This window comes from Pantherophis guttatus, chromosome 1 (genome assembly GCF_059756535.1).
Source record: "Pantherophis guttatus breed Tessera chromosome 1, ASM5975653v1, whole genome shotgun sequence".
Classification (NCBI taxonomy): Eukaryota; Metazoa; Chordata; class Lepidosauria; order Squamata; family Colubridae; genus Pantherophis; species Pantherophis guttatus.
The window spans coordinates 294,387,109-294,402,283 of record NC_142063.1 but is presented as its reverse complement, the minus strand read 5'-3'; the positions used below and the strand labels follow the sequence as shown (position 1 = coordinate 294,402,283).

The following is a 15,175-nucleotide window of genomic DNA, read 5'->3' as shown; positions in this document are numbered from 1 at the left end:
ACCTCCTGGCCAACTTGCTGCAGCTGTGGCTTGCCTCCCTCAGCTTCAGTCTGTCACTTGTCCGATCAACCCAGCTGAGGCTGCTCCATCAGGCTAGCCTTCTTTATTGAAATTCAATAAAGTTATAAAGTTATAAAAATAAATTAAAATACAGAAATTTAGTAAAATTAAGATGAGTCCAGATGTGTAAAATAAAATTATGTCTACAATAGAAATCCAATTGGTTTCTGTATGAAATAGTATTTAAAGTTTTACTGCAATGAAAAGACTAAATAAATATTCCTTAGGATAAGAGTTCCCTCTTGTGGCAACAAGTATAATATGTTCAAAAGGATTCTGCAAAGCAACCTAGAATGAATAATATCCACAGAAGTAAAACATGAAGTTAAATATAAGATAGTTAGTATATAATCTGAGCAAATGTAAGATACAACAAAATAACTGATGAAACATGTAAAATAATTCTATACTGAATCACCACCAAATTAGTATAGTCAAATATTTGTATAATTATTTAAGTCAGGAAAAGGAAATAACTACAACTATGGTAAATCTAAACTATTTTTTAACCAGTCTTTAGTTTCTCATTTGGATTTCCCACATGAACGCAAGCTAAAATATTTATGATTCCCACTTCAACTATTCCTTGACTTTTATTGACTTTTATAAACTGTAAAAGACCAAAATAATGGGAGGAAAAGATAAACAAAGTCTGTTTGTAGAGCCAAGAAAGCTGCTGTAGATCATAAATTGTAAATGTAAAGCCACTAAATTCCAAAGTTCGGGAAAAGGCATGGTGTAAAAAGAAGTTAATTGTTACTAAGAAGATGTAGTGTAATAAAAGCTCAATATAAGATATAATAAAACTCATATGTTTTTGTTTGGTGGCCTCTTGGGACCTAATGTCAATCCACCTTCTTTGGTCATCTGTAGAGAAGGATGTAAATCTTCTTGAAGATTTATAAATCCATCAGGTCCACTACCTCTACAGTGCCCCCCAATTAATTCTTTCTTCTGTCTTGTACTCCTGACGGTTAGCTAAGAATACTCAATGCATAATTAGGGTACTAAGATAAAGATAACAAACTTTCTCCCAAGAGGAAGTTCCATTCCCTCTTTAGGGAGCTACCACGGACTCCCACCTTGACTTTTAAAAAACCCTACAGACAGCATTGATGTAATTTTTGGAATTAATCTATATATCTGAGGGCTGTGAAGGTTATACTCTGCTGTCATATTCTGCTTCTGAGTTTCTAATCTGAGCTAAGTAAGCCTTGAATTTCATTGAGAGCCATGCTACACTAGATCAAAGACCTTATTGGTACTGCATTTTGTTCCTACAGTGACCAGTCAGAACTCAATGGAAAGCTCAGTAGCATCCTCCATTTGTTGTCTAGCAACTGTCATTAAGAAGCATACTATTACTGATACTACTACTGATAGCCATCATGTCAATTGTCACTGAGAGCTATATCCTCCATGAATTTGTCTATTATCTTTTAGAGCTATCCAGTTTACTAGCCATTATTATGGTAGTGAATTTCACCAGTTATCTACACATTGTGTGATAGATTTCCTCTTATCTGTCTGAACCACTTTTTTTCATATCATATATACATTAAGCCCCCATCCCTACCTCCTGCATTGTGCATTAGTTAAAAATCTACAATTGTAATGTTTCCTCGTAGGAAATACCATAATTATAAAATGGGGAGAAATTATGAATGTTACTATTTCTTATTTCTCCAAATGAGGACCATTCTGAGGATGACCACTTGGAAAGCTATACAGAGAATGATTATTTAATAGCTAATTTTTCTTCTGAAATTATACATGAGCTATAATATATGGTATCATTCCAATCAGCTAAAGTCTCTTTCTTTAGTATAAATTTCTGACAATGAAGATGGAGAGTAAAACTAGAGGTGTTCCCACTGCCACAGTGCAGGGCTCCAAAGTGTAACGTCTAATTATATTATATTAGCTATGAGATTTATAAACTACCACACTGCAGAGATTCTAAGATATATTGAAAATTTGAAATAGGAAAAGTTGATGCTGTATTAATACCAATATTAGTTTGTTGGTAGAGCAGAGCATTGAGAGAGTTATTGATTCCCATACAGTAATTTCTAGAATATATTTCCATAAAACATAGTGATAGAGATTAATTTGATAACTTTTTAAGATACATGTAAATGATAGATTCATTATTTTATTCATCACAATAGGCGATGTGCATAAAAAGGAGTCCAGTGATAGACAATAGAAAGTTTATTCTAATTATACCAAGATTTTCTGTGAGGAAGGGTTAAGGGTTAAACTTCTGGTTAAGAAGTTTAATAAAAAATAAACGAATCTTGTAGCCATCCATTGCTGAAACATTGAGCTGAAATAAAGATCTTTTGATCTGACCCATAAGAAAATCCTCATATTCTTTTATCTTCATAAAAATGGACTTGGAAAGTAGTTTGCAGGATTTATGTTGCTAAAGTTTTAGATTCATGATTTTTCAGAGAGTACCATAAAAATATTTGACTATTTTCTCATTAGGAAATAGAAGCACTTGTAGCTAAACTTCACAAAGATGCGTTAGTTGTAGAGCAAGTTCGAACTTTGGTTAAAAAGGATGAAGAAACTATGGCTGCGGAAACAAAAATTGTGGAAGGGTATGCTAAGGTACACAGTTTTCAAAGTTACTTCTTTTGATGACATAACAAGCATGCCAACTATTCCAATCAAATGTAATTTTCCTCCCAAAAAACTAGGCTACTATGTCTGGAGTCCAAAAATCTGGAGGACCTCCACACGGTAGCAAGAGATTAATTTTTTCTATAAAAAGGGCTCATGTTTGTGTTAAATAATTTTGTATATAAAAATAGTATTTGTACATGTATATCCTGTGAATAAAAAATGAAATTCTCCCCTTTCTTCATTTTTGTAGCAAGTAACAGAAGAACTCAATACTGTATTGCCATCTTTGGAGAAGGCCCTTAGTGCTCTTGATGCACTTGACAAAAATCACATTGCAGAAGTTAGGTAAATATATTGCTTATTTCCAAGGATTTCTAAGCTGAGGATTTCTTGTCATCAAAAGGCATTAATTTAGTAAACACAATATTCATTAGTCATATTCAGTTTACATTGATATATCCTGATTCTTGCTAATGTAAGAAACTATTAGCAGGAATAGTAAGATACAGCCAAAGCAATAGATTCCCTAAAAATCAGTCATCTCAATAGAAAATTGCTCTTGGAATGTTTCATAATATTTGTCATTTTTATATTAAACTGCAATCTCCAAGGTCAGAAATATGCATTACATTCCTTGGGCAACATTTTCATGTTGATCACTAAAATTATTGTATCTTGATAACTGAATGTGAATCAGGTTGTTTTGGCAAAAAAAAAAAATGATTTTGAATATAATATATTTTGTGTTCTTTTTCTATATAACTCAGAGTATATACTCATCCTCCTTCACTTGTTTTAACTGTTATGAATGCAGTCTGTATTCTTCTTCAAAAGAAACCAAACTGGGCAACAGCAAAATTATTACTTTCAGATCCAGGATTCCTTAAAAAATTGATTACAATTGACAAAGATAATTTACCAGAAAAGGTAAAAGAGTTCATTTGCAAATAGATTGAATGTTTTTCTGCTTTTGTATACATAAATCTTCAAATAAGAGATTTTAAAAATGAAACACATTTCCTGGAGTCTGCTTGGGGTTTCATTGCCACCAGAATCCAACTAATTTTTCCTTACCAGATTGTAAAATATCTTTTAAATGTAACAGATGTGAATAATACATTGTAGTCGAATTTTCTCAAATTCTGGAAAGTTTGGTTTAATCTTTCACAGTCTTAATTATCCTGTGAAAAACTGGCTCCTCATCTATTTACATTGCTTTTTGCTGTGTTATTCATCACAGGACAGCTGTTTTTCATTCCACTATATAGAGATTCAGTTGGTGGGAGTTTGAGACAAAGTCCTCAGTGGTAGAATTCTATCTGGAAATAGATAGTTCATATTTATGTCTATAGTTCATATCTAATGAACTATCTCTAATAGCTTTTAAATGCATAGTAAAATATTTCACTTTGATTGATTAATTCAAATATTGAAAAATAAACCATTATTTTGTTTTTGTGTCTTTAATCTTTATTGAAATATTATTCATTGTCTTATTTGCTTCTCTTCTCTTTTTCTTTTGTTGTTATTTGAAGATATATTGTTGTGCAGTTTATAATTTCCTTTTCTTGATAAATTCAGTGCAATTGAATTATTTTAAAAAACAAATAAATAGATATTAGTTATTGATTGAAGATATGGAAGAATTTTAGGTGTATCTGTTACACTTATTTATTTATAATTAATTATTTTGTATTCATTTTAGGTTTTTCTGCAGTTAAAAAAATATGTGAGGTCGCCTGATTTCAGCCCAGTGAAAGTGGGACTTGTGTCTGTTGCATGTTGCTCCATATGCCAGTGGATTTTAGCTCTGGATCACTATCATATTGTTAAAAGGGTATATTTACATAGGTTATTTCCAATAGTTTTTAAAACAATCCATCATATTGTTTCACATCAGCAACGTATTCCAGAATTAATAGAATATTTTCCCCTTATAAATACAATCTGTCAAATAAGGGGAAAATATTCTATTAATTCTGGAATACGTTGCTGATTTCTGTTAAAAGTCTTTTATTCAGAATGTCAGAGGTAGAACAATTCCAATTGTCTTCTTATTTTCTATTTACTTTTCTGCTATTTTAATTTTCTACCATAAAACAAATGTAGAAATGTACCTGGATTCAGGCAGCTCAGTGAAGGTAGGCCTGGAAGCAGACCTAAAATATACAGCAATCCTAATTTAATAGTTTATTAGGCAACTAATTGAATTGTTTTTCTCATTATCTCCATTTCTCATAACCAGAAGATAGTTTAAAGTAACCTTTTAGTCTCTAGAAGATTGATTTGACAAGAAATGGGTCAACTTATCTCTTCATTAAGAAAGTAGTGTTAAAGCAACTTTTCTCCTGTTCTAAGAGATTCATACATGTCAGTCTCAAAACTTGGTTTCAACTGTATGTCACTGCAACTATTAAAAGTGTTTAGTTGTTAATATAAATACAAGTAGTCCCTGACTTATGACCATAATTAAGTCCAGAATTATAGTTGTAAGTTGGAAATAAACACTGGAAACTGGCAAAAAATGTTATAAAATGTTCGCAGAATGCTGCAAACAGCTGTAAAGGTGAGTTGGTTGTCAAACACCCAAAATGCGCTCACACGACCATGTTGTGCGTGTGTGGTTATTGTAACTTCAAAATCAGATCATTAATGCTTTATGCAAATCTGTCATAACTTCGAACAGTCACTAAGTGACTGGTCATAAGTTAAGGACTCCCTGTATGTTCTTCTCTTCCACAGGGATCCTAGTGGAAAAGGATCTCTGGCATCATTTCAAGATTGCAGAGAACAGATAGTGATTCAGGAGCTGATCTTGATACCTCATTTAAAATAATTATATAGAATCTCTTCCTGGAATTTTCCATCTCCTGTCTGGATTTCTTCCCCCTAGTTTTCTAGGGTATTTTCTCTTTGCTTCTGTCCTGTCCCTGCAGAATTGTTATGAGGAGGATCGCAGGACGAGAACAGAAAGAAAGGTTGTGGAAGAGTTTCCAAGACTAAAGGGTCATTTCACCCTCAGGAAAAAAAAAAAAACACCTTCCAAATTTTCCTTTTTGAAGCTCAACTGTAAAGAGTACCTACCTACTAGCTTAACATTGCAAGGTCATTTCTAAAGCAATCCTCATCCTTAAAAAATTCCTTTTCTAAAGCAATCTTCATCCTAAAAAAAATTCTTATAGATTTTCCTAAATTTAAGGGAGAAAAACTAGTCTGTCCTTCCTAAGCCATTGGGACCTAGGTGTAGAGAATATAAAGTTACTCAGATTATATGGGTGGTGTAGAAATTTGATAAATAAATAAATAGAAGATGTCCTTGAAGGACCGAAGGAAGTTTCATTAGCAAGACAATGATCAGATAAATTATACAAGAAGAAAGAACCACATTCAGACTTGCAAGATTCTGTTACCATAGTTATTCTGATAAAAGTAGCTTTAGGTTTACACATTGTCTGTTTTTTAGTCTGGTCTACCTTCTAGGACTGACACTAGTTGATCAAAGTCTTTCCTCCAGGGTAAGTTGGTAAATGAAGTAATGACTGATCACAACTTCAGATTTATGGAAAGGGAGAAGGATTTCTGAAATAGGACAGCTTCACTTTTGGCCCCTATTCCATAAACAAAGACGACATAAATTGTTCTGAATTAGTCTTGGTTCCCATGTCCAGTAGGCATAATTGAAAACTAGCCAGATGAAACCACTCTGGATGCTCTGTGTAGACGAGTAAAACCTAGACAGACTTTCAATATCATTCACATTCTTTTGATTCAGAAGAATCAGAATATTGCCATACAGAGATGAGAAACACTCATTATATTATGAGCAATGTGAAATGATTAGGATTCCTACTACATGACAGATTATATACATTTACTATTCAAAGCCACCCCAGAATTTGTTCCTTTACCAAGGCTAATGAATAGTGAAATTATGTGCCAATAATTGTATTAATACATTATAATTACATTACAGATTTGCAGAGAAATATAAACAGCCAAATTATCATTGATGTTCAGCACAGACTGTCACAGAGAGTTATGATTATTTGGTCAGTTTGCTTGTGTTGTCATATCATCAGATTGTGAATTTCTTCAAGATGCATCACTGGCTAGTGGTCAGGACAGGAGAACATGCAATATAAAGATGTCACAATATAAATAAGTATGGTAGAAAATTAAACTGAACACTAAAAAGAAGTTCTCATAGAGATGCTGCTTTCAGGAAAATCGCTCAAGTGCAGTTAGAAATATCAGTATAATGATTATTACTTGGTCATATATAAATAAATGTGTCTATATCAAGACATTTGTAATAGTTATTTCATTTTCCTCTAAACTATTAACATTATCAATTTCATATTGAATTGTAAATATACCTTGTTTTTTTAGTTTGTAGATCCAAAGCAAGCAAAAGTAGTGGAAGCAGAAGAATTACTGAATCGTGCACTTAGTAAATTAGCTGAAAAACAAAGATGTTTAGCCCTGGTAAAATAGATGTCTTTAACATATGCCATCATATTTACATAATTTGTTAAATAATAGAAAATGTATATACATCTAAGTAATCCATATTTTTTTTAGTATAAATATTTGCTTTGCTGAAGATAAAGTCATCTTTATTAGCTAGAATAATATATTATCTCTCAGTGTTTATATATTGTATATTAATCACATCGTAGCTCTAAATGACATTTTCTCTCACCATTGTACTTGAAAGTGTTTCAGTTTGAGTAGAGAGAGTGAAGAAATAGTGATAGAAATAGTTTGTTTCTAGAATTATCTAAGAGTCCTAAATTATCCTAAATAGTTTATGATCAGTTATTTTCAGTGATCTCTATACTTTATTTAAATGAATTCTCCACTAGAATAGAATAGAATAGAATAGAATAGAATAGAATAGAATAGAATAGAATAGAATAGAATAGAATAGAATAGAATAGAATAACAGAGTTGGAAGGGACCTTGGAGGTCTTCTAGTCCAACCCTCTGCCTAGGCAGGAAACCCTACACCACTTCAGACAAATGGTTATCCAACATCTTCTTAAAAATTTCCAGTGTTGGAGCATTCATAACTTCTTGCATAGAGACTCATTCAGAAGATGATGTAGAGCTGAGCTTTTGGTGGGAGATAGTCCCACCCTCTTTGCACATGCATAAAATAAATAGTTTTCACTGTGCTTCCTATTTCCTTTCGCTGCCACAGCAACAGAATTGCTTGGTGCATAGTGCATTCTGACATCTATTTAGAGGTACTTCTACTTTTATTCATGGCCCTCACTTCTTTTTGTTCAACACCAACAGTTTGTATTCCTCATTTTTCCACACCTTTTCCACCTTAATTTCACTTATCCTAATCTAAAATCTTAATTTCATTTATCCTAATCTAAAATAAAATTTAGCAGAAGCTAGTCAGTCTACTATTCCAGCTGTATATCTAATGACTAGAATTGCAATTTGGATTTTAAGGTCACTTTCACTCTACTGATGTATTCACTACTAATCTTCTTCTTGACTTCAGTGTGCTTGATGTTGCCTGAAGGATGCCCAGGTATTTGTAATGATCTTCTTCATCTTGATGTTATTTCGATAGGACCTCTTGATGCCTTCAATTTTCACTATTTTTCCACTGGTAATGATGTGTGGCACAAATGTGCAGTTCAAGTACATATGTTCCCTCCCCTTTTTTCTCACAGTAAAGTGAGAATAAACCATTTGGTTTATTGCACTTGCAATTTTTTTTTATCATATTGATTTTATTGTAATTCCTATGTTTGATTCTTGTGCGCTGCCCACAGTAGTTGGGAATCCTGCAACATACAACATACACCCAAAGTCCGACCATACCTCACTGTGGTGGTGGTAAAAAACTTTATGGATCAACTCAAAGATGTTGAAGATGCTACCGAAAAATGAGTCCCCTGTGGAGGAGGGGAGTTACAGGGGAAGAGCAAAGAGACTATCATAATAACAGGAGTATCCATGATGCAAATCTTAATACCCCCCTCAGCAATTGACACAACTTCTACTGAAAAGAGATCTCTCTGCTGTTCAAAGTTCTTCAAATTAGGAACATGGAACATCAATGGCTTAAATTTAGGAAAGCTGAACATTGTTAAAAAACAAAGTGAATAGGCTTAATCATGATATACTAGGCATCAGTGAAATTCATTGGACTGGCTATGACTTCCTCAACTCTGATGGTCATATTGAATACTACTCTGGCAATGATACCATCAGAAGAAGAGGAGTGGGTTTCATGCTGCATAAAAAGTGGGCAGAACCATAGAAAGTTTTTGAACAGTCAATGATAGGATAATGGCAATACATATCGCAACATGACAATTCTGCAAGTTTACGCTCCCACTGTGGACTCAGCATTAGAGAACATCAAAGAATTCTATGCTGAAATTCAGGAAACTGAAACAAACACCAAATAAAGTTGTTATTGGCAGAAATATAAGAAATAGAAATCACAGGTAAGTTTGGCTTTGGTGAACAAAATGAGGCAGGAGAACATCTGATTCGGCTATCCATGAACAACAGCTAAGAATAATGAACATGTTATTACAACCCAAGCAGTGATTATACACTTGGACTTCAACAAATGGAGAACTTCAAAACCAAATTGATTACATATTATGCCAAAAGAAGTGGAGAGGTTCCATCCTCACCATGAAAACATTCTCTGGTGCAGATTGTGGGTCAGACCATGAGCTGTTAGCTGCCACAGTAAAATTCAGATGCTGCAGTATCAAACAAACACCCATGATTCAGAAATTTGATGTTAAGATTTCCCTAGCATATGCAGTTGAAGTTAAGAACACATTTGAACTGCTCAACATTACATAAAGGCAAGAGATGACCTGTGGGAGGAAATAAAAACAACCATCACTGAAATAGCCCAAGAACATATTACATACAAGAACCAATGAAATTGGCTAGATGGATATCAGAAGCTACAACAGAGACTGTAGAAGAGAGAAGAAAAGCAAAAGCCATTGGTAACAGGGAAGAAATCAAAGACTAAATGCAATGTTCCAGAGGCAAGAAAATATGAAGAAAAGTATTGGGCTGATAAATGTAAGAAACTGGAGGACGAGGGTTTCACTTATGTGAAGAAGAAACACCTCTATGGCAAGAAAGGCTATGGTCAGGAGACGTGATGGGCAGGAATTGCATGACCACAAGCAATTAGAGAAAGATGGTGGGAATATGCAGACCAACTTTACACAAATAAAAAACAAGACCAAGCCATAAAAGGAGAAGCTGACCTACCAGAAATGGAACCAGATATCCTGGAGAAGGAGGAGGAGGAGGATTGTGGGCACTCAACCAGTTGCCTAATTGCAAAGCCACAGGAGTTGATGGAATTCCTGCAGAGTTGCTGCAAACAAAAACACTGACAGCACTTTGCCAAAGTGTATGAAGTGTATGGCCAAAAGAATAGAAAAGGTCAAATATTTATCCCAATATCAAAGAAAGGTGATATAAAAGATTGTTCCAACAACAGATCATAGCCTTGATACCACATGTGAGCAAAATTCTCTTGAAGATAATCCAGCAACATTTGAATCCAATCACCAACAGAGAACTGCTCATGTGGAAGCAGGATTTTGGAAAAGAAGAGAAATGCATGGTCATATTGCCAATCTACATTGGGTATGGAAAAAGCAAAGTAATACCAAAAAGACCTCTACATGTGTTTCATTGATTACACAAAAGCCTTCAACTGTGTTGACCATGACAAGCTCTGGAATTGCCTCAAAGAACTTGGAAAATCACCACATCACATCCAGCTCATTCAGTCATTGTACTCTGATCAAACAGCCACTGTAAGAATGGAATATGGAGACACAAAATGGTTCAGAATTGGAAAAGGCACTTGTCAAAGTTGCATCCTGTCATCTATACTATTCAACGTGCACAGAAATAGTTAATGATAAATGCAGATTTGGAGGAATCTACCATTGGGATTAAAATCAGTTGTAGGACTATCAACAACCTCTGATATGCAGATGATACAACATTGCTCGTGGAAAGCAAGGAGAATCTGGAATGGCTAAACCTGAGAGTCAAAGATGAAAATGAAAAATTTGGACTGCACCTTAACATCAAGAAAACAAAGATAATATAAATGCAGAAAACACATATCTCTCACATCTTGCCTATCAAAAAGCTCTGGAACACTCAAACACTTGGCAACTTTTCTGTCATTTTCTTAGTTTTAGATTGTAACTGCTTTGCTGTTTGTGGTGTTTATTTCTCATTATTTATTTATTTACCATATGGCATATCATACATGGCCTAGCAATATTTATTAATATTTACCCTAGGTTATTAAAACACAATAAATACAAATGTTAAAAAGATCTATATTCAGGGTTTGCCATCGCGTGCCAAAAGCTGGGGGAATGCGGGGTGGTTGCGTGCGTGTGTGCCCACACCCATAATTCTATGTGTCCTGCCCCCCCACGCATGCGTGCACGACCCACCCATGCTCCCCCCGCTTTTGGCATGTGATGGCACAGTGGGCCTAGTAGTCCTGGTTTTTTTGCCCTCCCCAGGCTCCAGAGGTTTTCTAGGAGCCTGGGAAGAGAAAAAAACAGTCTTCCCCACCTCCCTGGAGGCCCTCTGGAGGCCGGAAACGGCCCATTTGCCGACTTCCGTTGGGCCCAGAAGGGCCAAAAATCAGCTGGCCAGTGCGCGCATGCATGCTGGAGCTGAGCTAGGGCAACGCTCGCGTGCCCACCAACATGGCTCCATGTGCCACCTGTGGCACGCATGCCATAGGTTCGCCATCACGGGTCTAGGCCATCTAACCATTGAAGTGCAACATTGTTTATATATGTGTGTGTGTGTGGGGAGGAGAATCAGATACTGGACCAGTATATGCCTTCAGCTTATAACAGTCAGGATGTGATCTACAGTTTAACATGGGATCCCACAGTCACACTGAGGGGAGGATACTATGCTAGTATGGCAGCTTAGTTCCTTATTTATTTATTTATCTAGCTATCTAGCTATCATGTTTACTTTGTTAAGACCTTTTAAAAAAAGACCCATCATCTTAAGAAGCAGTAACCACAATAGTATTTTACAAAATAAATTTATTCAGTTTCCTTGAACCTGAACACTAGCTTCTGTTATTTTCACTCCTCTTTTGATACTATTCAAAGCAGTTTTTTAAAAATTTGATTTGATTTATATGACGCCCTTCTCCGGAGACTCAGGGCGGCTTACAATGCGTTAAGCAATAGCCTTCATACTTTTGTATATTTTATACAAAGTCATCTTATTGCCCCCACAATCTAGGTCCTCATTCATTCATTCACTATCTGCAGAAAATCTTTCTATCTGCTTTGCACTGCCCCTTTTACAAGTACCAACAATTTTTGTGCTATCCGCTGATAATTTTTGGCAAACTAATATTTAAGCTAAAGCAAGGAATTCCTAGAAGTCTGGCATTCTGACAGATGAATTATTCACACACACACACATACACACATTGTTTTTATTCATTGTTAGAAACCAACCTTGATACAGATCCTGTGGAGATGCCTGGGGCACTGTCTTGCCCTTTTTGAGCCTGTTATACTTGAGGAAGTGGGCAGGCTCCTCATGACTCTGAGTTGGCTACCTGTTCATTAGGTGCTTGTTCCTCTTGGGTGGTTACAGTCACCCAGGAGGTGATGTGGTTGGGTTTTGATTGTGGTGAATTGTTCCTTGAATGAGGGGTTCACCCTTAAAAAGGGATTCATTTGCCCCCACATCCAGAAACCAACTTTAGATCTAATCTATTTTTAGGGAATATTGTTGAGAAGGTAGTCATGTAGCAGCTTCAGAGGAACCTGGGTGAAGCAGATTATATTGACCATTTTCAATCACATTTCAGGCTTGGGTATGTAACAGAAACAGCATTAGTCATACTTTTGGATGAATTTGGGTGTGAATGGGATGGAGGTAATGCATCCATCTTTGCTCTACTTGACCTCTACACAGCATTTAATACTGCCAACCACCATATCCTTCTGGACTGGCTTTGGGAGCTGGGAATGGGCAGCACTATATTGTGTTGAGTTTTTACTTCCTCCAAAACTAGTTCCATCAATGTTTCATTGGCAGCAAGAGGTCCTACCCTCAGTCCAGTGGTGGGTTTCAAAAATTTTTACTACTGGTTCTGTGGGTGTGGCTTGGTGGGCGTGGCATTGCTTGGTGGGTGTGGCAGGGGAAGGATACTGTAAAATCTCCATTCCCTCCCCACTCCAGGGGAAGGTTACTGCAAAATCCCCATTTCCTCCTAATCGGCTGGGACTTGGGAGGCAGAGAATAGATGGGGGCGGGGCCAGTCAGAATTTTTATTACTGGTTCTACGAACTACTCAAAATTTCCACTACCGGTTCTCCAGAGCTGGTCAGAACCTGCTGAAACCCACCTCTGCCTCAGTTCCTACTATGTGGGATTCCACATTGCTTGGTAGTCTCTCCACTCCTATTTAACATCTACATGAAGCCACTGGGTGACTTTATGCAACACCGTGAGTTCAGATGTCAATAATATGCTGATATACTCCGTTGTACATCTCTGCCATTGGCAAAATGATGCTGCTAATCTGATGCTGTCTCAGTGTCTGGAGACTGTCAGGGTTTGGATGGGGATCAATGGACTCTGGCTTAATCCTGACAAGACTGAGTTTGGGTTTGGAAGGCCTTCTGGATTCTGGAATTTGCCTCCAGGATGGGATGGGATGACAGTGCCCCATACAGAATCAGTATGCAATCTGGGGGTCCTTTTGGACTCACAACTCCTACTCAAGCAGGACACAAACATGATAAGGAGTTTCTTTCATGTTGTGTGCCAGTTGCTGTCAAGGTTCCGTCTAATTAATCCAATCAAGCAAGTATATTGAAGTATAGAATCCTCCCTCCCCCCGTTAATGTAGGTCACATTATCCAGTTAGGTGTCCAGGTGTTGTAGAAAGATTTGGTTCCCATGACAGTTTCCTGTTATCGTCTGGAATATACATTCCTAGCCCCCCCCCGCCCCCGCCCCCGTTTGTTGACAAGCTGTGAAGCAGTAAAAGTTAAAGCAAATATACTTCGAAGCTTGACAGTTGCATTTACTCAGATATTCTAAGTTACTCGTGCCCTGGTTACCTTCCAAATGGTTTATTGTAATGTTCTCTACATGGGACTATTCTTGAAGAATATCCAAAGCTCAGCTGGTCAAAAATGCAGTGGTACAGGCAGTTATGTCTCTTTCCAAAAGTACATGTCATGCCTTTGGTTTTATTGCTATGGTGCATGGCATCATTTGTAAGGGGACTCCATTTAAATTTTCTTGCATCATTCAGTAGGGTTTTTTAAATACAATATATTTCAACCTTTACAAGAAAAAATTAAGATCATCTTCAGAAAGGAACAGTAATTTATATGTGAAAGACAAGTTAGTGTAGTGTTAAAGAACTAGATTATAAACTGGAAAACCATTGCACAAAAAACAGCTGGGTGACTTTGGGCCAGGCAGTCTCTCTCTCAGCCCTAGGAAGAATTCAGTGACAAATCACTTCTGAAATCTTGCTGTCCAGGTAGCCATCTGGAGTCAATGCTAACTCAAAGGCCCACAAAAAAAAGAAACAATAGATAAAACTCTGAAGTATTTTAAGGTTATATTTAATTATCTCAATTAAAAAATAAATTAGTCTTTGCTAATATTGAGACTAAAATAGACAGAGTATTAATGCTTCTTGTTCTTTATAATACTGCACGAGTCAAAAAGAGGGCTGTGAAAATATTTACAAATATTTACCCCTTGCATCCTGGGCATAAATTGTAACAACTCCTACCCTCAAAAGGACGCTATAGAGCACTGCAAACCAAGACAACTAGACACAAGAACAGTATTTCCCCAAACATCATCACTCTGCTAAACAAATAATTCCCTCAAACTGTCGAACTATTTACTAAGGCTGCATTATTATTACTATTAGTCTTCTCACCATTCCTATCACCCATCTCCTCCCACTTATGACTGCATGGCTGTAACTTTGTTGCTGGTATCCTTACGATTTATATTGATATTGATTGTTTCCTGATTGCTTATTTGTACCCTATGACTATCATTAAGAGTTGTACCTTATGATTCTTGACAAATGTATCTTGTCTTTTTATGTACACCGAGAACATATGCACCAAAGTCAAATTGTGTGTGTGTTCAATCACACTTGGCCAATAAAGAATTCTATTCTATTCTAGTCTAGTCTAGTCTAGTCTAGTCTAGTCTAGTCTAGTCTAGTCTAGTCTACTCTACTCTACTCTACTCTACTCTACTCTACTCTACTCTACTCTACTCTACTCTACTCTACTACAGTTTAATTGGCAAACATCTGACTTTTTGGAGGCTAACATTTACAAAGCTCCTAGGACAAACACTGCCAGTTTTTAGTCAACTTCAGAAAGCATTCCTGTAAAAGACAGTATCAAGC

General features: G+C 36.1%; 1 protein-coding gene across 10 annotated transcripts in view; it reads left to right on the top strand.

Annotated features, from left to right (window-relative positions):
- DNAH14 (dynein axonemal heavy chain 14) overlaps positions 1 to 15,175 on the top strand; it is a 225,867-nt gene that overhangs the window by 160,218 nt on the left and 50,474 nt on the right. For all 10 annotated transcript variants that reach the window (XR_015731515.1, XR_015731514.1, XR_015731511.1 and 7 more), the window contains 5 exons: positions 2,554 to 2,679; positions 2,945 to 3,039; positions 3,462 to 3,621; positions 4,400 to 4,531; positions 7,084 to 7,179. Coding sequence is in view for 4 of the 10 variants with exons in the window: in XM_087883153.1 (XP_087739279.1) it covers positions 2,554 to 2,679; positions 2,945 to 3,039; positions 3,462 to 3,621; positions 4,400 to 4,531; positions 7,084 to 7,179 (609 nt within the window). In the remaining 6 variants the exon portion in view is untranslated. The remainder of the gene's footprint in view (positions 1 to 2,553; positions 2,680 to 2,944; positions 3,040 to 3,461; positions 3,622 to 4,399; positions 4,532 to 7,083; positions 7,180 to 15,175) is intronic.